This window comes from Musa acuminata, chromosome BXJ2-4 (assembly GCF_036884655.1).
Source record: "Musa acuminata AAA Group cultivar baxijiao chromosome BXJ2-4, Cavendish_Baxijiao_AAA, whole genome shotgun sequence".
Classification (NCBI taxonomy): domain Eukaryota; kingdom Viridiplantae; phylum Streptophyta; class Magnoliopsida; order Zingiberales; family Musaceae; genus Musa; species Musa acuminata.
The window spans coordinates 7,102,907-7,128,887 of record NC_088341.1 but is presented as its reverse complement, the minus strand read 5'-3'; the positions used below and the strand labels follow the sequence as shown (position 1 = coordinate 7,128,887).

The window sequence follows — 25,981 nt, the reverse complement described above, 5'->3', positions numbered from 1 at the left end:
AGGGTGTTCTATGTAATACTTTTATATATATATGCATCCTTTGATTTTATTTATGATTTGTACAATATATAGAGAGCTTGCAGTAAGCTTCATAACCTATTTTGATTAGCTTTTGTGCTTGTTTTAGACTTGTAAATGCAAGTTGTATGCACTTATCATATAGAGGCAAAATTACCCAAAAATAAGCCATCAGACAACCATTTAGGAGTTTTCAAGCTCCATAAAGTAGTGCGGAGTGTCAGTCAACATAATACATAGGAGCTACCTAAGTGGCACATGATTGGATGGACATTTAGGGTAATGTTTAGGGTTGGTTCATTATCTTGTTTCGTAGTAGTATCATGTAGGCACTTATGGAAACTTCTGATCACGGCAGATCACCTTGGACTATTTGTCACATGAACGTTCAAAGCTTACGAAGTATATATTTGTAATTTGTATTGTCTATCAAGCGTTTACTAAAATAGATGTTTATTAGATCTTGAGTTAAATGATTTCTTTAATCCGTCTTTTCTTTTGTAGATCGTTTGGGACCGTAAAAGGATTCGGAGAGGTTGATCATTTTGCGGATGGATACGTAAGGATATCACACAATTTAGACAAAACTGACTAAGTGATCGATCAGATGGAAACTGAGATAATATCATCTTTTAGAAAATGATATGGTCTAGAAAGAATAAAAAAAACTCGGGGCTTTAATAAGAAATTTAATATTTTTATTTTTATAGTGATACATATATATATAATAAAATTTAAGATTGCAAAAGATGGAGTCCGAAACTATCAGGTTTGAGGTTCATTTGTATAATTTAATGTATATATGTACCCACATAAATAAATCGATGGAGATCGTACGAACCGTGAGACAGAACTCCACCGCTTCTGCTTAGATTATAGCGACGGGGACCAACACAAAGGTCCCGTCTATAAATCAATGACTGCCCGTCGCAATGCTCCATTGACTGGTGCGTAGTGGAGTCCCTTTCCTGTAAGGCCTTCATAATGGCACCTTGCGGGTCTGTTCGTCTTTCGTCTTCGTGATGAACTACCGCCCGAGTTGCCGTTCGATGCTTCCAAAGAGAAAATAAGGAAAGCTCCACATGAGGAGGTTGAAATGTCATAGCTTTCGATTTCTTTTGGTAGGTGCGAGGTTCAGCAGCCCCATCTTGGTGTACTTCAAAGAACTTCTATGGCCTACTTGATCACAAGATTCCACAAATTTCTATGGATTAACACCCACTTTTCTCATAGTTCCAACACCCATTTGTTCTATGGATGCCTATTAGTTAATTCATCTCAAGGAATAAGAACCTTTTTTAGGACCTGTAAAACTAAATAGCAAGATAAAAGATTTGGGGGCTTTCTTAAATGTAATCGAGCAGCTACAATGGAGCTCTTAGTTGCATGTAATCAAGAAAACAAACTAGAAATCTAATTCAGTTTGACATTCGTACACAAATCTGATGTCAACATGACACATCCGTGAATTGACCTGTGGAAATAGACGAGAATTGGCATTAGTATCAGACAGCATCATCTGTGAAATCTTGCATGTAGTCCCATGCAGTGTTTATGGTTAGATGGTTTGCAATGCACGGGTTGGGGGTTTGCAGATTACAAACATAATCCTGGATGATACTAAATTTCTGCATGCATGTCATTCCCATGTCACAGTAAAAGGTACGAGAATTGTATACAGAATTGTAAAAGTATACAGAATTGTAATACAACATTATTAAACATGGACACACACAACCACGCTCTTCAAGATAATTAGAACAGGTTAATCATCACATTGTATTAATTTTTGGACCACATTAAGAATGATAATATGGCTATGTTGCATTTATGTCTGATAGTTCCATCTATGGCACGGATCAGGTCATCCACATTGATCCTCTCCTCATGTGTCAGCACTAAAAGATGGACTCAGCCAACTTGTCCAATGAACCGAGAATTGGCATACTCCAGCATCCACAGAAGGTGCTCGAAGAGCGCCATCTCCGAATCCAACGTGCCGGCGATGGCTCCTCTGTGCCCACTAGAACTCTTGACGAGAATGCAAAACTGCAGATGCTCAGTGTGCTTGGGGCTCATGAGCCATCCGGGATGGAACCCAGTTGGGTCTGTCCCTATGGGATGATGTCGATCGCCAGGCATGTTCATCCTGATAGCTCCTTGAGACTTGCTGCCACCTGTGGAGCGGGTGGTGCCCATGATCCGGCGGCTCAAGGAATGCCACCTCTTTATCATACACTTAGGCTTGCTCAAAGCTCTTCATGCTTCACCATCAGGGGATTCTACCCAACACATGGAGAGACGGAGAGAGATTAAAGCACACTGCATGATTTCATAAACATAGTGAGGGATTCTCTAACAGAAGCTTTGGGCTTATTTTTCACCTGGTCTGACCAATCTATTTCATTGTAAAAGGCATCGACTCATTTTTCACTGCAGCTGCAACACAAATTAGTTGGACAACTCAAAGAGAAAATGGTGAGAAGTTGGAGGTAGGCAGGTGAAACCTTGACCAAGCCTTTAATTCTATCTTCAATATTGCATGATAAACAAGGTTTTCTATTTTTACAAAGTTACAAACAAACCATAGGGAATAAGCTAGCACTTCGATAAGTATAAATAGTATATGTCTATAGTTATATTTATATTGCTCCTATAGAGAAGCAAGAAAGACTTGTGAAAGAGATGGGGGTGTGCATGGAAATTAGAAAGTTTCTTTACTTTATTCCAAAAAATTAACCTATACAAGATTATCTATGTGTGCATTTAATATTATGGAATGTAAGAGAAACACTGGAATGTTAGTGTACATGAACAAGATCTCATCATATCAAAATTGTGATGGAAGTGTATTGTTCAGTGTTTTTTAAACAAATAATCTAGTCAGTGCTTTAAATAAATATGCATGACATTGATATCCATATATTTATAGTCTCAAATGCTGATGGTTGTTTCTCATCATAATATGAAATAAATATAACTATTTAGTTCAGGTTAAATACTTCATGTGCTCCATTAACTATTATATCATGCCCAGTATCCTTGGACTAGATCAACAAATTGAAGAGTAGAATGGGCATGATTCCTTAAAATCTTCAGATTAGGCAAAAGGTAAAGCAATAACAAGACATAATGAATGCAGCATAAAGTGTCCATAAATATTATGATAAAAAGTGACAATATCATCAAGCCATGAGAACGAATTATGAGGAAACTCTAGAGAGCATGAACCCCAGTAACCTCCTAATCTTCAGACTTCGATCTAGCCTATAGTATGAGAAGTCTAATAGGAGAGTCAGGTTCACCATTTGCAAACTGATCTTGAACTGAGACCAAGAAACCACAGATAAAATTTCCAGGATTCTGAGACTCGTCCTCAGGTGCAGTCTAGGTTATTGCTCAAAGAAAGCCACCACTTCCACTGCTTTGTGGCATAGATCCTTTGCACCAACAGGCAGCATAGCATATCCTATGTGATCATGACTCAAAATACAAAAACAATCTCTCCTTTCTGACAAGCCATGTGGAACCCTCGCTTTGCCCGCCAACAATCCACAGAAATTATAATCCTGCTTCCAAGTTCAACATGATATGTTGTTTTCACTAGACCAAATGTAGATCCTATTGGATTAATTCACAGGATACCGAAGGGATCAATCCAGCAGCTAAAACATAAAATTCTTTGACTTGGCGTCTCACTAACTGTTCCACATCTAATGGACAAACATTGGAGAAGTTGCCATATCCACTTTCTGTGATGCAGCAACATCTCCGATCACAAGTTGAACTAGGCTACAGTCTATTATTTTTCATGCATGCATATACTTGGAAGTAGTCCATCAAGGATATGGCAATGTGACCATTCTTTAGAAAAGATCTTTGCAACAAACTACATTATGGATCGGTAAACATCGTTACAGCCATAACTTTTAAAGCTTTAATGTATTAAGAACAACTTCGGTAAAATTTACCTGACTTGAACAGCATTAGAAGCCCACACTTCGTGAGATCAATGGAGGACAGCATGTGCTTCCACAAAGTGATCATTGACTTTGTCATGGCTGCTTTATTCTCATTCTTCAGTCTGTAATAACTGTGGCTTAACGGCACACTCACTTGGTTGGAATAACATATAAATTGATCTGTCTGAGTTTTTGCTAGCTGTTAGTAGAGAAGCTAACTAGATGTCTGAAAATGCATGTTTAGAACTTTATATTAGATTACTTGATGATTACTTGTATCCTCACTAGGTGAAAAACAATGAGAAAATTCATTAAGGTACCCCTTCATTGCCATCTAGCCTTTGAGAACCTACCAGTTGTACCCTAGATTGACGAGTCACAACTACATCAACCTCAAAGAACATCTTATCAACTCTCACAGTATACCAATAGCCAAAGCAGAAGCCTCAATCATATAGCAAAACTGCTACCTTCCGTCCCTCATAAAATCTCTGCATGCTCTGTAACTTCAGCCTACCACTATGAATGCAATGAGCACCACACCATCCATGAGATAATTGTAAACAATTCTATGCTCATTAGACAATTGTTGCTGAACCCTATCCACATGGCCAATACAATGACTTTCTACACTTCAGTCAAATACATGTCCCTGTCTCTTAGCAACCAACAAAAACAATTTTGGATGCTAATACTAGAATAGCTTTGTCCATCTTTAGATTCACACTTTGAACATGCACTTCACAACCTTACAAGTACAACTAATTTGAGGCTAAAGTAGATCCAAACACTTGTATCCTTCTCTATCAGAGACACTGTTCAAAAGACAACTGTGCAATCAGGCAGTTATTAGATACTGAGAGTAACAACGTAAATGCAATTGAGGCAGTGCCGCAATCTACAATCTCATATATTTATGTTATAATTGACATCTACAATCTGTAACTCGTCTTTCGAAACTGCTTCCCACAAAACTTGACTGCTGATTATGCTGGCATAAACATATCACATGGGAGCCTTATTTGTCAAGAACAAAAGCAAGAATATCAATCACTTTGATGCCCCATTTCCAGTGAATACACAAGCAGCCCACACACCATAAGACTTCTTTTGTTGCCATGACAACTTCAGAGAAGATTTCAGCATTTCCACCAACCTTTGTTCCATTTCTACAAAGTAACAAGGTGTTTATGCACAGGTTACTCTTCCAAGCTTTTCTATTTATGCAATTAGTAGCCAACAAATCCCCTTAATATGGTTACCATGTTCATCCATTCTGTTGTTGATTATCCTTTGAACATATCTTTTGCTGAGGTTGCTTTGGAAAGAAGAGAATAGTCAAGAGAACACATACACCAAGGCCAACAACACCATCAAATGGATGCAGAGGATGAGTACTAATTAACCAAGGAGGAGTTCCAAGTTTGTATCTGATTAAGCCACCAGTTTGCAAAGTAAAATTGGTAAACATTATCCCAGAGCGTATTCCAATTGGGACATAGATTTTATCCTGAGATCTTTGCTTAATTCCAAAAAGTGCCAAAGATAATAGCAAGAAACCTGGTACTGAAGGGAGGGACCTGTAATTTGAAAAATGAAAAATTAATATATCCTAACAGTTAGGCATCACATTATAAGAAACACCAAAAAGAACTTAAAAAGGTATCCCTAATAAGGACGGCAGGAATCTTTCAATACTGCAAAGAGATGTTGAATTTAGTAGCAAAAAATTATAGGGAGTTCATAGATTATTTGCTTGACCATGAGTTTGTTGTAAGATTAAGGTGGAAGAAAAGCTATGCATCCTCACTTCTGGATATACCAGGAGTGCATCATATTTATTCCATGAAGTTCTAGTTTTAATTAATAATATAATCCAATCTGGCAAGATGAGAAACTCTCCATTTTTTTGTTTCTTGCATAATATGTTACGGTTAGAGTAGCACTGTGACAAATTAATTGCTCTTTTGTGAGATAAATGATGAGTCAAGGGAAAAAACAAGATTAGAAATTCAGAAATTGCAATAAGCAAAAGAGGACACTGAATACAGACAATCAGAGCATACCCATGAATTAGAGAAAAAGCAATGCCTGATATCACAATAGCACGGTAGTACCCAAGATCAACAGCGACTTCTTCCAGAAGCCATGACCTAAATAACAATTCCTCAGCAAGAGCAATACCAGCTGCTGTTATAATCCCTCGAACACCTTTAAGTAGCATGTTGACAAATGATTTCAGCAACAATACAGGATCAGCCCGAAACAAAGGGGAAAATGAAGGGCAAGCGAGGCTTGCATATCCAAGTAACCCATTTATGGAATGTACAGACATCACAATTGCCATTCCTCCAACCAAACCTTTCATAAAACCAAGGGCCTGCAGAAAAGCAGCTAATTTAGTAACTACTGAGATCTTCATAGCTGAAGTGAGATTGCCCTAAAACCAATTTATTTAAATACAAAAAGAAGAAGAGAATGAGCATTGACTAATCATGATGGTAACTGTGATACATTGCACCTACCAGCAACCACAATGGGAAGGAGTAAAAAAAAAAAAGCATGAACTATTAACCACCTTTCAACCATCCCATTTCTACTTGCATGGCCAATTAAGGACAAATAATGAACTGGCATGCCAATATGAAAATACAGGGCCCATAAAGTGGGATGGGGAGGAACAAAGTAATATTATCCTGAGAAAATCATGATTTTACCAGAATTATAAGAAATGGCAGAAATATATAATTACATAATTCTGTTGTAAGCTATAATGTGAAAGGATTATAGAGCTTGTACCCTGGGTGCTGTGAAATCCAGTCCATATTGTTCAAGGGGATTGTCATATCCTCGTATTCTTTTACCCCAAAGTACAACAAGGATCATACTAGAAGCATAGAGACCTAAAACACAAGCATATTCAGCAAATTTATTTGATGTCCTCGTTGTCCAACTCTGCACAAGCATCGGAAGCAGGGGGACCACCACTGGAGACCATAATACAAGAGTCATGCAGCCAAACCAGATAACCCTACAGAAAAAGCGTGACCAATATTATAGTCTGAAAACATTTTCATAGCAATCAGGACAAATTGGAGCAACGAGATGTCAAGTAACATGTGATAACAAACATAATCATTCAACTTTAAAGAGAAGACATCATGAGAAACTAACCCTGATATTTCTTTGTTCAAATCTTTTGTGAAGCAAAAGCAAATTTTTCTGAGATAAACCTCAAGAAAGCATCAAACAATCTATTATAACAATTCTTTACAACAAAACAAAAAAAAGAGGTAAGTTGTTCCTCAAAAGAGAAGCAACAGTTTGAGTAGAAAATAAACATCTGACCATCAGTAGAAAATAAACATCTGACCATTACAATGATTTCCTGCTTAGGTCATTACAATTTACAATAGAAGAAAATGTCTCACACTCTGCTGAATAGTTGTATCTTTCAAGCTTCCCACCAAATGCATTGTTTTCTACCCATAATTTTGAAACTAAAATTACTGAATATATGAAGATATAGGCATTTTGTCACACCCAGGTTTATCTCACATCAGGTGTTGGAGGAACATTGGATTTGGGAAGAGAATTGAATGGTTAATAACGTTAGATGGGTCTATTACTATTAATCTGGATTTAAACATCTTGCATCATATGGTTCAATTTCAATAAGTTAATGAATCAATTATCCTATTAAACCGAATCATGACTAGTGGAAAGGATCAAATCAATTGCAAAACCAGTACTAGCCGTAGCGAAGGACCCAAATAGGAAATAACTTTCCATGAATGGGACTAGAGGCACGTCAAGGCATGTAGCCACCAGTAGACCAAAGCTCACAACCCCTACAAGGATGATTATGAACTATGGTATGGACTTTGATGAGGACATCAAATATTAAATGGAAGAGATTATAACATCCTAATTTAGTCCCATCTTAAGAATTAAGTTGGTTTATATGGCCAAATATATGTACTACTATTAGCTTGGGTCTATTCTTTTTGGGTTATGATTGAAGCTCATCAAGATAGGAGGTAAGTGATCCCATTGGTTAGATCATAACAAATAGTGTTAGAGTACACATAGTACTAAGCTTGATAAGGGACCTAAGTAGGAAAGTACTCATGGAGAGAGATGCACAGTACAATATAGTGCAACCACGACATCACATGCCCTACTATGATGATTTTGGGGAGATGTAACCCCCTAGTTTGTTCCCACATCGAATGTGGGAGGACAATATAGTACAACCATTAACCTGAACTTGAATATGACATGGTTCAAATTTATCAAGTTAATTGATCAATTATCACACTGGGTCGGGTTGTAACAAATATTATCCGAACGAACCTGGTACTAGATGTGATGAAGGACCTAATAGGAAAGATCTACCCATGAGTGAAGCTGGGCACATCACTGTTTATCTGGGCCTCATGTGTCCTAGGAGGATTCTGAACTATATGTCAGTTCAGGTTTTAAAGATAATGTCAAGGCTAAAAATGAAGAAATTATGATTTCTCATTTTAGTCCCAAATTAGAAATAAGAAAATTATCATAGGCCTAGATGAGTCTACTACAACTAACTCTCTTCATCAAGCCTTAGATGGGGGAGATTATGACATTCCAATTTAATTCCACATCAAAAATAGGAGAATTCTTATGAGCCTACATAGGGCTAAGCAAGTCCAACATTATTAACTCAGACAACAACATTTTAGGCTAATGATTCAAGCTCATCAAGTTGATAGATCAGTCATCTATCAGACTAAATCATGATAAATGGTATTAGAATAGACTTAATACTAAACACTGTGAGAGGCCTAAGTAGGAGAGAACTACCTGTAGATGGGACTGGAGGTATATCTTGACCTGGACCAACCATTGAGCTCATACCTCACATGCCCTAGGATGATCCTGGGGGGATTGTGACACGCTAGTGTAGTCTGGAAGGAGAATTGAGTTAATTTATAGAATTAAGTGGGTCAACTACCATCCATGTAACTAGAGCTCATCAGGTTAATGAGTTGGTTAGGTTATCCCATTGGTTGGTTTGTGATAGTTTTCTCCAATGATGCAGATAAACACCATATTAAAAGTCAGCTTTCATGATTGCAGCAAAATGTTTGCCTATCTTTATGTACATTCCAATACTCTGTAAATGACAAACCATAAGTGAGAACTTGCTCAGTTAAGTTGCATTGCATACTGCAGTGGCACAAACCTGCTAAACAAATGTATTCATTACCTTCTCCACTGCAATGTAAAATCCATGTAATGACTAAATAAGTTTAGTCTTGCATGTTGAGTATGTCATCGGAAGTAATAAAGATGGTTGGGAGAAAAAGGACTAACCTCTGCAACAAGGGGCGCTCGGAAATACGCAAAAATGAGATAAGCCTGTCGGTCAAGCTCATAGCACCACGTATACCACCCCACAGCAAAGCAATTTTACCAACTAATCTCAACAGTCCACCCTTTTGTCCTAGTTCTGCTAGAACAGTGACCAGCCTTTACATGTTTAACAAAGACAAGTGCAGGGTAACGTCAACAAGAGAGAACATATCCAAAAGAGAGAAAAAAATGAGAATAATGTAAACGAACCCACCTTTCCTGATCCACTTCCCCATCATCCTTCATAGGTACTACAGGTCCAGCAATAGACATTGCCTTCTCGGCTAGGTTGCACATTATATTAGTTGGGATCTTCTCATGTGTTGCCACCTCAGGCCTATCATGCTCCTCATTTTGAGAGCCCTTCTCGATAGTTTCCCTCGAAGGAACTTCCATTGCTTGACCGTTACTGTAGGTGTCCCTCTGCTGAAGATTTAAGATAAGCCATTCAATTCATGAGCAGTTAAGCATCTCATGGATCTAACGAAGAACAGTCTCTACTAAACTCAAAATGCAAGCATTTAAGTTTCTCATGAATCTAACTAAAAATCAGTTTCTAGAAGAACTAAAGAATAAAGCATAAATCACAGACCTCATGTATCTAACAGAAATTGCAAAATTTTAGTAAAATAAGAAATTTGTAGTAAAATAAGAAAAAGTATGAAAATGCACATTCCTAACTCCTAAGTACCCTCCAAGCTAGTGTTTATATGAGAAGTAAAATGGATGGAACATTGCTTCATTAAACAGACATTTTAGAAAGACATAATCTAAAGTGTGGATCAGGGAAGAAGAATGAGTTTTTCTGAATATCGAGATAAAGACAACCTCTTTCCTAAGCTTTCTTCTGCTCAAAAGACCAAATTGGTGACCACCTAATTATTAAAAACATGGGCAGAAACAGAAAAGAATGGAACAATGAAATAAAAAAAAAGAGTTATGGTTTCGCAAAGTAAAGCTGGCACAAATAAATACTGGGATTGTCTGTGCAGACATTATGGTCAATCACCTTTTGTTCCCATTTTCTGGTTCTTTGCACAAGCTAATAAACCAAGCCAAGATGAAAGCAGTCATAAAGAATTCAGCAGAACCATTATCAATGATGTGATATAATTAATTATGATAGAAACCTCATGAAATAAAAACAACACTATTTTGAACAGTGTCATGGCTAATAAACTTTTCTTGAAAAACAACCATCAGTAAGAAACTACCTCACATGAATAGAATGATAAGATGTATGAGGATAAAAAGATCTGGTTAATGATACAATGGCAACCAGTATATGGTTATCTGAAGAGAAACAATGAGCAAAAAAGGAAAAGAAGAACAATATAAAATGTCAGCCAATTGTAGTAAAGAAATATTCCAAAACCATAAGCAGACCCAAAATTTCACTTGCAAAATTAATCTGAATTTTTGATGAAAAATAAATAAAATTCTACAGTAATAATCAACATCTTACTAATGGGAAGTTACCCATGATGGGCTTGAGACCATGAAGAACAGAGAAATGGATACAAAAATAATAATCCAGCACAAGCATATGCTACTATGCTGATCTGGAAGCACTACTTAAGAACAACAGTTACAAGAGATACAAAGCAGAACGGTTGGATAAACCAACATATACATAACATTTAGGATTATAAATTATTTAATTAAGCATTCATCAAAGGCCAAAAGGGAAAATTATAACAAGGTGGAAAGAAGGACCTTCTGTTAGTAGCACAAGTGTACATAAGCAATTATAGGAGTTTCTCACTAGATCAAGCTTGAATTTGAAGTTTTTTCCAGAATTAACCAGGATAATAAAGAATGAGATCTAAAAATCCCAAACATAAAAAGGAAGCATGTATAACTAAAATATTGACTGCTAAAACAAGCAAACGGTTCAAGTGTAGCAAGGGGGAAAAGGAAACATGGTATTAATGAAGCTTCAGCCTAGACACTAATGTGTGTTCCTAGATTCATCAACCTACAAACAGTATAAGATTGAGCTGACTAAAGCAAAAAAAAAATCGCCATTTATTTTCGTTGTGGATCATCCTGACAAACCATGTAAAGAATTTAAAAAAACAGTTATAAGGTATCTTTAAAACAAGATTTAACCACAGAGAACAATGATAGCCCAGGAAAGATGCAAGAACAACAAAAATGATAATTACATAGATTTCTTAAGAAGAAGTAAATTTCTGTTTTTTCTTCAACAATAAATATGTTTAAATGACACAGTAAGTATGATCACTCTGTAAGTTGCTCAGGAGAAGTAAGCCGACAATTTAATAAAAAACAGGAAAGCAAGAGAGAACTTCCACAGAATGCAGTAATGGAGAAATGAAGGTCCCAAATATTCATATTTCACCTGATGGTGTGCTAATAAAGCGGTTGCACCCAAGGCAGCTGTAACAGCTCCAATCATGACTCCATCATCATTGTAACTAACTTTGGCAAGATTTTGGTTCCCACTAACTGAGTCATCGTGAGCATGAACTTTCTCGTCATCATGAAGTTCATTCTTGGTGTTAACATCTTTAACTGAAAGTGTCTCCTGAACATTCCCAGCTTGCTCAATATCTTTGATCTGGTCACCATCACGTGAGGCAGCAATTTTGAAGTGCTTTCTCAAAGATGCCAAGAGTGAACCAACAATTACACCAACTGGAAGGATCTTCTTCAACTGGCTGGTTTCCTCAACTGCAGAAGATATTATTTTGACTGTGCGTTCTCCTTCTATTGTACCAAACTTTACCAATGTTAGGTGATTAACCTCTGTAAGCAGTCTCAAATTTAAATGATTGTCCAGAACAACTGCTTGGATTATTGCATCAGCAACTTGTTTCATGTCATCTACAAGAACCCTTTCCATTTCCTTCAAATTAGAAGTGCTCAATCTACGACCAACTTCAACTTTCAGAGCATCAAGTAAACTGTCCCTAACTAAGCAGAATGCCGCCTCTTCCTTTGCATTATAACCACCTTTCATATCACATATTCCAGTTAATTGTTGTTCAAATTCTGGAAATTCTGAATTCAAAATTACATATGATGTCTCAATAGAGTTGTCTGTATCACTGTGTTTTACTGAGTTATGCTGGCTTTCATTGTACCCACTGATATTTTGGTTTTTCCCGCCTTCACCCAGGTTATTATGGAAAGTTCCTGCTTGGTCTAGCATTTTCCACTGACCTTTTTCTGGGTCAAGGAATAAATCAGTAGTTGAATCTAAATCAGATGGTTTTAGTCTTGGGAACTTAGAATAAAGATATTTCTGCAGGTATGCTTCAAATGGTGAGCCCCAATAGTAAGGTTTAATAGCTATATGTGACGGACAATTTTGTACAGGACCAAATTTTCCAACACTGTTATTCTTTAAGGAATTAAATCCTAAAGTACTTACTTCAGATTTTCCAATACTATCTTCTGCAGATGATTTGAGGATATCAGCAACCAAATTTTCTCCCAATTTATTTTCCACAACCTCCTTAGACTGAGTATCTTTCTGATTTATATGGCTATCAAGATGCTTAGATGACAGACTTACATCTGACCCTTCACTTGATTTATTGTTTCTGTGCTCTACCCTCCCGTAATTGTCTTTGTTGACGGTGGGCAAGCCAGGTGATAGAGTTTGAGACTCCTCATCTTTACTTCTCTTCATTTCATCATCATCTCCTTCGTTGCTATTCTTCTCTAATTGATCAATCATATTCTCTAACACTCCAAAGACACTGTTAACTGCCAACTGGGTAGAGTCATCAAATCCAGTCAAGGCATCTAATGCTTGAGTAACACTGATAGAAGGGGTCTCAGAAGAAGAATGTTGTGGAGAATTTTCATTCAGTTTTGTAGAATTATGTAAATTTTGACGCAAATCTTGAGGACTTTTGTCTTCATTCTTCTGTAGTTCATTGGATTCTTGTGGCATAATCTGGTGATCTGATGCTGACATGCCTGATGAAAGTGACTCTTCTTCAGTATTAGATACCGAAATTGAGACAAGTTGCTCCTCGGTATGAGATGATTTTTTCCCTTCACCATTATGGACTTGACATGGATTATTCAGATCTTTATCATCTTCATTGTGCCTATCAGATATTCCTTGGTTTTGACTAATCTTCTGCTGCTCAGCAGCAGTTTCATCTACCATATAACCTGACCTTTCCAAATTAATATCTTGGCTTGGTTCATATCCAGCTTCAAGCATTCCGGGAGATTGAGAGGTTCTCTGTTCTGAGGTTTTAATGCTTTCTGGCATACGGTTTCTGGCTGAATTGAACTCTGCTGTATCACTTTGCACTTTCTCCTCATGGTCAACACCTGAATTGCTCTCATTATCTCCTCTATTAACTATCGAAATTTCTTGTATTGAATCCTGGATCCTTGACTTCACTTTTGATGTAACATTAGGTATCCAATCAATTCTATTGAGCCCTTCAAGATTCAATTTTGTACCCTGAGTTTGCAAAATTTCAGTTACAGCACTTGTCAGCTTTCCACGTACATCTTCTGGCACAGCTCCTTGAAGAGCTCTCAAGAGATTTTCTCCTCGTCCAACAGCGGAAAGAACCTAAAGTAATATAGAAGAATGTTTAATTATATTAAAATAAACCAAGTACACTCCACAAAGAACAGAGAGCCAACCAACAAATACAATTGGAACTCGCACAAAGATTTGAGTAAGCGCAAGTGATTTTACCATAACAAACTGCAGTAATTTCTAGACAATAACTTTCATGTTTAGTTGATCAACAGAATAATGAGAACAAGCAATAAATATGTCTAGACAGTTTTAGACATTGTATGAGTGCATCAAATAGCTATAATACATTGCCTTAAAAACAGGATGTTTTCATGTGCAACTAAGAGTCACTGGCCAAGTCTGGCAGAAAACTATTGCATAATAGAATAAAAGAACAAGAAATGCATCACTCCATCATTGGATAAAAGTTTGAAGTAATGCTACTCGTCAGCTTAATTATAAGCAAATTAAAATAATTAAAATGGATACAAGCTACAAGATTGAGAGTCGGAACCGTTACGATGTTGTCCCTGTGTGTGTACAGCAGAACTGAATGCATTTTGTGATGGTTAAGACAATCCCATAACTTCACTCAAGCTAAAAGACAAATTCTCAGTACAAGTGCTCTTATATTAACAAGCTTCTCCAGTTTTATCTTTCTTGTATGTTGTAACATCTAGAAAGAATGTATCATCTATCTGGTTATGTGTAACTCCTACTTATATGTTCATGAAGCATCAATGTAACTGTTAACATCTCAAAGAAACATACGTCAAGTTGGGTTTCCATTGAGCACCAAGAAGATGGACTTATTATGTTATTCTAGCAATGCTAAGTGAAAATAATTCAATAATCTGATGGTTTCATAACTCAGGTGAAACTAATTAAACATGTATGATCAAGATAACTTTAATAAGACAGATATCTACATGATGGATCTTCCACATGCTGCATGAGTTCAACAATACTTCTCCCATACGACGCAAAACCTTCAAGTCAATTCGTTCCTAGACTTGGTAATTTGACAAAACATGACTGCAAACAACCGAGTCAACTCAAGAACTTCTCTTTTTTTATTGAATTTAAGTAAAATGCCAAGCCAAATATTTACTCTACATCTAGCAATCCCCAGACTAATATGAGTGAAAAAGCTACATGCTGCAGTTAGCCATGTATCAGTAAATTAAATTTGTATTGTGATCAGATAGATATTTGAACTCTCACAATATGTGATCTACACAAGATGGAAGCATCAAGCTGCTACATACTTCATGAGTTCCGTAAGACTTACCAATCCAAGGTACAATTCATAAATGTAAAATCATTAAGTCAATTCAACCTTTTACAAGGAAAAGTGACAGTTTAACTGCAAACAACTGAGTCAATTCAAGCACTTTTTTCCTTTCGTTGTTTACAGTTTCAAGGCACAAACTGTAGTTCACTCTAGATCTAGTAACCTGAGTAACCTGGAGCTTAAACTCACAAGCTAGTGGTGGACATAGCCACGGCTGCAATAATGCATGGTAAAAACTGAATAATTTAGAATGTGTTATTGCACTTAAAACTTAAAAGTATATACCTTCTTCTTTTGTTCATCATCAAGCGCGCTGGGCATAGTAATATCAAGCATATTCATGACAACTGCTGCAGTCTGTAAAACCTTGTTTCCATCATCATCTCCTTCATTTATGGCATTAGCTGCACTTTCATTCTTGAAATCCATAATACTTCTGCTATTTTTTGTTCCCTCATTATCTGCGCTCTTTATTTGCTGTAACTTGCTTCTTGCATCCAAGTTATCATCAGCTTCACCTTGAACTGCAGCATAATTTTGTTTAAGTGCAATATCAACAGAATCATTGAGAAATCCATTTACAGGACTTGGTTGGGAAAGCTTCCCATAAGTTTGCCTATCTGCACTCTTATGGCTTATATACATTCCAGAGGAATTATGAGTCCCTTTCACACCACTTGAGATACTCTTCTCTGGTGTTCTGTCATCAATAAATGCCAAACCTTTTGAAGGATTGATGGCGACATCAACATCTTTTAAAAGAGGATGACGGCCTTTCAAAAGTGCAAATTCCACTGCTGATATCCACTGCACAGATTACATGCAGAATCATGAAAAAAGAAAACTGCTATAACTATTAGAGTTGTGTACATGACTACATATTTACTTAATCAAGTACCATTACAAACTTTCAACACAGAGATTATGATAATTGAGTGCTGATAATGGAAATAGTGTTCTGTAGCAATAGTTATTTATCCATTGAGATAAGCTTTCTGGATATCATTTTATATTTAGAAACATAAATTTAAAGTAATAGGTAATAACTCAAGCCTGAAACTACACAGGTCTTGAACTCATAAGGGAGTATTGAGAAGCAGCCATTAGATTGAGAATGAGTTATGTAGTATCTACAATCTAATCATGTTCCTTATGGGACTAATCGGAGCTTTACAATCTACATCATTCAAATCCCTGACATTCTCATTAAGGCCATTGGATCACCAAGAACAACATAGATGGCATGGATTCCAAGGGCATCATAAGCCCATTATGCTAATTCTATTGTCCTTCATCATGCACTTACTGTAGGTTCTAATGTGGCCCACAAACCAAAAACATATCAGCATTTTAACATCACGTTTATCATGATCCAAGTAGCCTGATAGCCCAATTGCTCATATAAATGTGATTAAGAATGGGACCGAAGTGCTTAAGTCTTTAGTAGTAGGTCAATTAAAGCCGAATGTTCACGTCTAGTGACAGCATATGAGGACTATCAAGTTTTGTTTGTGTCAACCTGTATTAACTCAGAATTCAGATCAACAACCAGAAGTTAAAGATTACCTCAATAGCAAGACGTTGGCACCAAAGAATAGCAGAATTCTTTGTTGTGATACCAGTTGATGGCAAGTAATAAGAAAGAAGCAGGCTTGTAAATGGATTTTCTGCTATCGAACCACGTGGAATAGAGAAAGTTGGTACGGTCCCATCATCACTCTGTAAAGTAGCACCATAAATGGAAAAAAAATCATAAGTTGTATTAAAAAATGCATGGGATTGTACTTAATTTGCAGGAAAAAGAAGGAAGAAGGGGAAAGAGAACATTGAAGATGTCAAAAAAAAGCCTAGGTGGCCCTAGTGTTCAATTGTCTGGCTTGTCTCAGCTTCCTTGGCAATCATTCAAGCTAAAGCTCATGTGAGTCATAATCTACATATTTAGTCTCATCTCAGTAGCCAAATATGCAAAAACCAAAAACTTGAGAGCAGTTGGGCATCCATAAGAATGTCCTAGGAAGTCATGTTAAGTTATCCATTGGCAAGCCCTAGAAACTAGCTCAGAGTTTTTAACTTTATTCTGAAACCACAAATTTGACCTCTCACGGATGAGCTGAACTACTTGTTACCAATCTGGTTACCTTGCTACCATAAATACTAGCAGATCAAACTGTTATAATGCTCCTTCCTCTTTATATTTGAATCCTTCACACCTATCTATATCCTTTATCTACCCCCTTTCTCTTTTAATCTGCTGTAACAAATTGGTCTCGACTTTCAATGAACATAGATCTATTATTTCTTCAAACTCCAAAGTCTGAAAATTCACCAGATTGTGACTACAAAATCTTCTTTTCTTGAAATATAACTTAATGAATCACCCTAAAGCTGAATTGACCCATAAAACTGTGAATATAAATTTGCATAGACAATGGTTTATGATAATCAACACTCAACAGTACCCAAAAATTCTAACACCATTTAATGCAAAGTAACCAACACAGGGGTAACATGGTCTACCACATTTGTAGCTGAATGACACATGAATACATAGGACACTGAAATTGCTGGCACTAAGATTAGTCCAACACAATCAGAATTCTACCTAAGGCCATCTTAGACCCTACTCTTAAAAGTCAACCCCTCAACTGACCAATAACATCAGAATAATCTTCTTATTTTTCTCTTCAACAGGCCAGCAAGACAAGTTAACACCTCACTTTTATTTTCTCAACATTTTAGGATTCTCATAGCTAGTAATCCCCACAGACTAGGGGAACCATATCTCAGATTATAACTTACAAGAAGCCTCGCAAATAGTTAATTGTAAGCAAAGTATAATAGATTGTTACAACAAATCAAACTCATGAAGAAAGCAACATTTTCTCATACCAAAAATCTGTTCAACACATTATATTACTTATTTGGCATATGAACAACTATCGTCATTAATGAGCCTTTGGGACAAGACATGATGCAGCTGCTTGCTATGAGCCACATGATCTAATTATATAAATTATTGACAAAAGGGAATGAAGTAAATAACAAAATTCTTCCATCATTCAATTTATCCTGAGGTGACAGAGTAGTTCATAACAACTATATTTGATGTTGCTATAAATGATATTTGTGCCTGTATGTCAGCAGGATATTGGAGTGGTATATCATGGTATGCTTGTACGCTATGTACTAACCATTATTATGAAAAATGGGCATAGGCTGACACAAAGACCAGCTTGCACAAGTGTAGGTCGAGTATTAAACGGAAGACTCTTAAGACAAATGGACAAGTGGTAAGAAATCAAGGTAAAAGGGCTTAGAAAACAGAAACAAACAGCTCTATTTTGGCAGTGGCAAAGACCAGAAAAATGCTGCATGGTACAGTACCAGCTGGTCCAAGGCTGGTTTATGTTCATGACACAGCAGAGTGCTTCTTGTTTGCAAGCAATAAACTGCCATGAACAAAAATCCAAAAGTTTTTACATAATTAATACCAGGAGCACTGGAAAAAAAGCAAACAAGCAAATTATGCTAATGGATATCAGTACCTTAGTTTAGACACACATACGAAGCCCTGAATTTTTAACTATGTGTTCTACATCGCACAAAGGTTATACATAAAGGAAACTTAGTATCAGATCATGTAGGTGGGGCTACAGTAAACTGTCTGCATAAAAATGGCAGACTCTGCAACAAAACATTAGTTATATACATGCCTGTACAAAAAGCACAGGGATCTTAAGATTGCCAATTAACTTCCTTGTGCTGATCTTTGAATAGAAGTCCTCAATTGTATGATACCCATGAGAAACCATTGATATAGCTCCATCAAATTCACGAACAGATTTTGCTGATAAAGCTCTTCCAACATCAAAACCTTTAGCTTTGCCTTGAAAGAGTTCCTGAAAGAATGAATGTAAGTTATCTTTTCCAAGCAATAAACTTGGACCAATGAGAAACTAAACATTTCAGACCATAGCTTTGTATTTCTACAAAGTATGCATAAGGGTTTTTTCCCCTAAAATTATATATGATCACCATTCATCACAAAAAAGATGCATTCAGGATCATTATTATCTGAAACAAGCAGCTACCTTGTTAGCTCGTAGAATATCTATTAATCCACTTCTAATCTTTTGGTCCAAAGAAACATGATGAGGGAATGACCTTGTAACTTCAGTTAAGTCAAATGGGTTATCTATGCAAACAGCAGCTGTTAGGACAGTTGACTCTCCTACTTCAGAAAGATATTTTGTAAGCATATTTGCACCATAACCCCAGCCGACACTCATCACTGTTGTCCAGGGTCTTGCCATGCTGACAAATCGGACAGCTGTGAAGACATCATCACTGTCAGCAGCTGTAAATAACCTGCAATTATTTTTCAAACTCTTTTACGAAGAATGCACATTTGACGTTACAATCAATTACTGAAAAAAATATCTCTTTTACCAATATTATGTGGCGAAAATTAGTAATATATGGTGTTTTAAGTGTCAAATACAATGGAGGTACCAATGTTATTATTGAGCTAGAAACCTAACTAATCAACGTACCAGAAAAGAACTAATCTGAAACAACTAAAGCACTAAAGAATATCTGCTGTCCAACCTGGAGAAGAAAATTATTATACTTTTTTTTCTCAATCAGCTAGGTTTAAGCACATAAGAGATGGCACAATGAAACCTTCAAAACAATAAGGCTTTTCTACCAATTTAAACAATGCAAGGTCTGAGCCATCATAATTCCCTTAACAAGATAAAGTTTACAACATATTTCCTGAAACAGAAGCTAATTACCTGTTCAACCTTCATATGAAGGACATTCCTATTTTTGATATTTGCATTAGGATATAATTATTAGCAAGTCAATAAGCATATGCTTTTCATATTGATACTATTAAGCAACAAAGTTTTCAACATTTCTGCAGAAACCTATAAAACATAACATAGTCAAAATTAAATTTTGAAATGCATCGTGGGTTTTAGATAGATATGCTATTCTAACTTGAGTAAATATGCACAGAAAGCAATAGATGACCAAAAACATTCTTCAAAAACATTTAGAAATTATTACAAACTTATGAATGCAGTAAGGAAGGTCCATTTGCTGTTGAGAATGTCAGTTTTACTCGATCCATAATATATATATACATATACATATACATATATATATATATATATATATATATATATATATATATATATATATATATATATTATAATATAATAAAAATTCAGCGACGTCACCTTGGCAACATCACCTATATATATATATATATATATATATATATATATATATATATATATATATATATAAGTAAAAAAATCTTATATATATTTATATATAAATATTTTATAAAAGGCTATGTCACGTTGCCGAGGCGTCACCTTATATATATATATATATATATATATATATATATATATATATATATATATATATATATATATATATATATATATATATATATATATATACTGCATGATAACGAGCGATCCGTGTACCGGTCTGTCCGCCCGTACCGAGCAGTATTATTTGAAATTGAAGACCTTGATATATATATATATATATATATATATATATATAAACCAAGGTTTTTAATACTGTTCTGTACCGCCCAGTACGGGTGGTACGTACCGGTCCACTAGTTGACCGGCACGCAAACCGCTCGCTACGGGGCGATATCATGTATTTGGCTATGGCGAGGCGAGGAAGAAGAGAGCGTTCGAACTTCGAAGAAGAGGGAGAAGCATTGAGAAAGAGGACCGCGGAGTCACCGATGCGCCGTCACCAACGTCTCGATGAACTTGAGCCCATCGAACCTCGACGCGAACTTGTCTACCACGCCCTTTCTTGATCCCGATCCAACATCGCCTTCCCTCAACAATCCCGATCCCGATCCCTGGCGATCAATTCATCGGTTGACCAACACGAAAGATTTAATCCCTTATCAAGAACCAGGAGGTAACAACAAGGAGAGTCGTACCTCTTTGGAGAAGGAGTTGGAGGTGCGGGGATCAAGGGACGTGGCGGCGAGAGCAGCGGAAAAGGCAACCGCGAGGAAGGCAGCGCAGACCCCGAAACCTTTGTAACCCTTCCGAAGGCCACCTCCACGAGGAAGGGTTTCTCCTCCCCACCTCCTTGACGTAGAAGGTTGCAGCCGAGGCGACGAGGAGAAGGAAGGCTAAGGGTTTGGAGAGAGCAGTGGGTGTAACTAAAATTATTTCTTTTTTTAGGCATACCCCGCTCAGTACACCCTGACGTACCACTCGGTACCCTGTACCATACTACATCAATATAGTACGAGATTAAAAACCTTGATATAAACTAATATGATCTTTTTAGCTTTTTCATAGGATCCCAACTGTGGACCCAAGTCTTCCACCTGATTATGTATTTTGCGTTCACTTCCCCCAATGCAAAAATCTAAGTAAATAAGGTCTAAGTCAAGCCATTATTGTTCTTTTCATACCAGTCCAACTATCTTGAACTCTATATATATACAGAATTTGAGGATCCTACTCTAGTTCACTAACATATTGGCACATTTGCCTTCCCAATAATCAAGATTATTTGAAAGATGTCTTCTAACAATGCCGAAGCAGTAATATTTTTTCATAACTATCATTGTGCTGTGCCTTTTATTTCTTTCCAAATATTTAGATCCTTCATCCTTAAAGGTCAAAATATTTATTTGGTTCACCCTAAACATGTTGCTAAGGAAAAATGATGGACAAATGATGTCACTAGTAGCTTCTAGACTTCAAAAAATCCATTTATAGCATACTCCTAAATTCCATGTTTTCCAAGAATATCTAGAAGATTACCTTCCAAACTCCAATATCAAATAATTCCCTATAATCATCCATGATGGACTATTCACTATAATATGGTAGAATTTAGACAAAAACAAAGAACATGCTTTTCAAGAGAGTAAACTCATCAAGCAAAACAGTATAAGTTTGCTGCTCTAGTTTCCTCTTAGAAAATAGATGTCCTTGGAAGAAATCTAGTTCCTCTTCCCCACTTCTGTTCAACTATCTGCTCATCAGCGCTCAGTAATCTTTCTTTCATTTTACTAGGAAGATGAAACTGTGGAAATCCAAAAAGGAATAATTTATGAGGACAATCTCAGAATATTTAAATTTAGGCAATAGTAATCTAAAGCATCTTCTGTAACCTGTTAATAGACTCATGGTTCACCTTACCGGTTCATACCAATGTACCGATCAGCTATTGGTACAGTACGTACCGAGTTGTACCAAATCATACCAACACATGATACATAGGAGCGTATCGATGTACCGCCCATATCGGTCCCTTGTTGGATCAGTACGTGCAGCCCATGCTAAACGGTACACCGTGGTACGACGAACCTTGAATAGACTTACAATGAACAATTTTGATATAAGAACAGAAGAAACAAAAGGAGTTTCATGAATCTCTTGGTCTCAACATTCCTTTTTGAAAGAAAGTGTTGTGTCTAGAGAAAATTCACAACCAATCATAGAGATTTGAACAAAAAATGTTGAAATTAAGCATGGATAGGTCTATGCAAAAGTTAATGACTTTTAACTGATTTAACCAGAAAGATTTATGAATAGCAATTTAAAACTTAACATAACAAGAGTTGCAATTTGTTTCAGAGTCTTCTAAAACAACTCTGCATATTCTTTGATAAAGTAACTGTTTTTTCTTTTCCAGTCAAACAAGACAAGCTGATTGTTCTTTAAGAAAATGTATAGTCTAGCCCATCAACTCCTGCCACCACAAGGCCTGGGAAGAAAATCCATCCATTCCCTATCTTTTAGATTTATGATATGACAATTTAGCTTCTAGATGGTTCTGTAATATTTCAACTGATTCCTCAACAATGAATACAGCGATATCAGCCTTTGGCCTTCCACTTATCACGTTTAATCACTTCATATTGCCAACTAGACATATTCTAACAATAGCGCACTCATGGTTTGAAAAGCTTAAAAGCAAGAACTCTGTTTATAAGATCATGGGGTTGTTCGATTGTCTCTGCCATCCTGTTTGTCCATGTTTCACATCCATGGTGTTAAGTTAGCTATCAACTACGCTTTCTAACTGATAGGGAATATGATGACATCAGCACTGACCTGCTGACTCACCCGACAACCCGCTGCCACCTAGACGATGACATGGGCAGAATAACGCACGCATCTCCCTTTCCTAGCGGCGAACGGCAGGGTAGCGAACTTACGCCTCTGGCCAACCGTAGTTTCAGGAAAGGTGGTACAAGCCGATCGACAGGAGCATTAACCCCTGACGGCAAAGCCTGTTTGCCCCCTTTCCGGTCCCTAGCGCAGGCGACCGCCATCCGCTTATCCCGGGCAGGCGCCTACACTGACAAGCGACGCCCTCGCAATCGTCCTTTACTGATGGCGCACTATAGGGAACCGTACCAACCGGTCGTCTGCATAAATGAGCTCCCGAAGGATGTACATGCCCGTCCTCATCAGTCATCGACCTCCCTTCACCGGCTACTCAGGTATAAAAGCTAATCCTCAAGGTCTAAGCAAGGGACCAACACACAAAAACCCTCATGTTCCCACTCCATTCAAAGCTAACTTTACCATCGGAGGGGTCGGGTCGGGAACTCCAATAACACTGACCGCTTGTGCGGGATTCCCGGCAAAGCCAAGGCACACCTCGGCTCATCCCCAGAACCCCGAGGAAGCCTAGATCACCTGGGCCCGACTCAAAATCGAACTCGGACGTACAAAAAAACACCTCGGGATCGCTTTAGCCAGACCTTCCCCGACTCCAACCACCTCTCATAACCGCCACGTATGCCATCAGAACGAACTTGCACCTTCGGACAGAATCAAGCCGTGCCGACTCCACGGTCAACGGCATCACGGCAATAACACTAACGGCTTCAGTTTAACATTGGAATTTACTTCATCAGCTTAACTTTGCAGTGCTTGAATTTGTTGCATCAAATAAGTTGAGCTTAGTCAAAGAATTTAACAAATAAGATACCTTGGTGTTGTCACTGGCGAACTGGCACAGCCCCTTGGATTCATAACAATTGGAAAGCAGCCATGTTGGAGGACATCAAACACAAAAGCTCTCACGTTTCTATCCATACTCCCTTCAGTTGTACCCGGTATAATTAGCACTGTCGTGTCCAGTCCATGCTCCATCCCTAACTCCAAATTTACTGGCCAATCCAGTGAGATCACTCCTCCATCGTCGGTCGCCACACAGACCCTCTGGTACTGCATCTTCTTCTCCGGTCCCTCTTCCCCCTTCTTTCTCGCAACAGTCATCCTCCCACGGTCCAGATTCATGTAGTGGCGCTCCTCCGTGAGGAGCTTCTCGTTAACACCATCACCCAAGAGCTCGCCGCCATCCTCGAACGATACTGAGGGGCACCGGAGGAGGACGCTCCTATTGAACGGCGTCGGGCTCGTGAAGATGACCCACTCTCCGACCACGGTATCGACATCAGTTGTTCCCTTCTGCAGTGAAGAGAGGTACAGAGCAGCACCGGCGGCCAAGCCGATCGCAGGAGTGAGGAGGAGGTCAAGGGAGGCCGGGGAGGGGAAGGCGGAGACGAGGTTGCGAACGAGGTCGTCGAGCGCGGAGCGGACGCTGAGCTTGGACCGCCGCCGCCTCCGTCGCCGAGTCTGAAGGAGCGCCTCTCGGACCCGAGGGTTCCGTCGAAGAGGCGAGAGGCGGTTGAGGGGGAGAAGAGTCGTCTGGGGATCGAAAAGGGAAGGGATATATCGGAGGATCATGCGTAGATGTGTCTGAAGAGCGAGCTAGGGTTTCGATCCAGCAAAGGAGCTCGAAGAAACCAGAGTTGCTGAACAGCTCGAAGAAACCAGAGAGTGATGGCCGCGGAGAGGCTGGGAAACGCCGAGGAGAGGGAGGACGAAGAAGAAGATGGCACGTGGAGACGATGAAAACCCCGAAATGACGATATAGCCCTCCTTGGAGTCGTGTTCTTGGCGGCTACGTTTTGGTTTGGGCGAGCATATATCACCACTCCAATATTTTAAATATTATTTTTATAATATTTATATATATTCTTTTGGACAAATCTACGAGATAAATTTTTTTCATATATTTCAAATGCATCTATTATCTATTTATTCGTGAATTCTCTAAAAAAAATTATAACCTTGAGAATATTTTCTTATATGATATCACATTATTATAGATCTATTATCTCATCTTTATGATTGATCTATATTTAATTGATCAAAATAGAGAAATAATATAATTTTTATATGAGTATATGAATTCTTTCACGATGCTGAAGAAAACAATGATATTTGTTGAAAAGAATAAGATAAGAAGAATTATTGAAGAAACTTTATTGCAGAAGCTTAAATGCATTAACATGTTCCTCTCCTATTTATATAGATTATGAGAGAAAATTTTCCTCAACAGAATAGAGAGATTTCCTCATATAATTAGAAAAATCTTATCTGCTATCAATATTGACATCAGAACATCTATCCTTGATATATGATATTAGATTCCAATACTAGTATTAAAGGTTTTCGAATTATGATTTATTGTTAGATTCATAGTAGTATGCACTACAGAGGATGCTAGGGAAGAGCAGTGATTCGAGGAGTCGGTAGACCCTCTGCATCCTCATTTCTTCATAAATCGATATCTTTTTCCTCGTACTCTCATTTGTTTAGCTCCCGATTCACTTTTACTGGTTATTTGATCTTTAAAGCCATTGAGAATTTGGGTTTGCATTGATTATGTAAAGCCTTATTCTCATCGGAGAAACTG

General features: G+C 37.5%; 1 protein-coding gene across 9 annotated transcripts; it reads right to left on the bottom strand.

The window, feature by feature from the left end:
- Positions 1-1,666: 1,666 nt before the first annotated feature.
- Positions 1,667-25,131, bottom strand: LOC103981033 (uncharacterized). 9 transcript variants are annotated; one of them, XR_010485893.1, is made up of 13 exons: positions 24,206-25,130; positions 19,285-19,561; positions 18,907-19,092; positions 16,760-16,912; positions 15,479-16,000; positions 11,743-13,947; positions 9,592-9,803; positions 9,339-9,494; positions 6,780-7,011; positions 6,047-6,360; positions 3,990-5,560; positions 2,403-2,457; positions 1,667-2,300 (listed from the first exon to the last, which is right to left on the bottom strand). XR_010485893.1 is itself a non-coding variant. In XM_065103393.1 (11 exons), exons 1-11 carry the CDS (start codon positions 24,964-24,966, stop codon positions 5,248-5,250), a joined length of 5,328 nt encoding a protein of 1,775 aa, XP_064959465.1. In that variant the 5' UTR covers positions 24,967-25,131; the 3' UTR covers positions 1,667-5,247. The 9 variants fall into 9 exon arrangements, 3 of the variants coding, with proteins under 3 accessions (XP_064959465.1, XP_064959464.1, XP_064959466.1); XR_010485895.1 differs by having other exon boundaries at positions 2,403-2,451; XR_010485891.1 differs by having other exon boundaries at positions 2,403-5,560.
- Between the last annotated feature and the right edge of the window lie 850 nt (positions 25,132-25,981).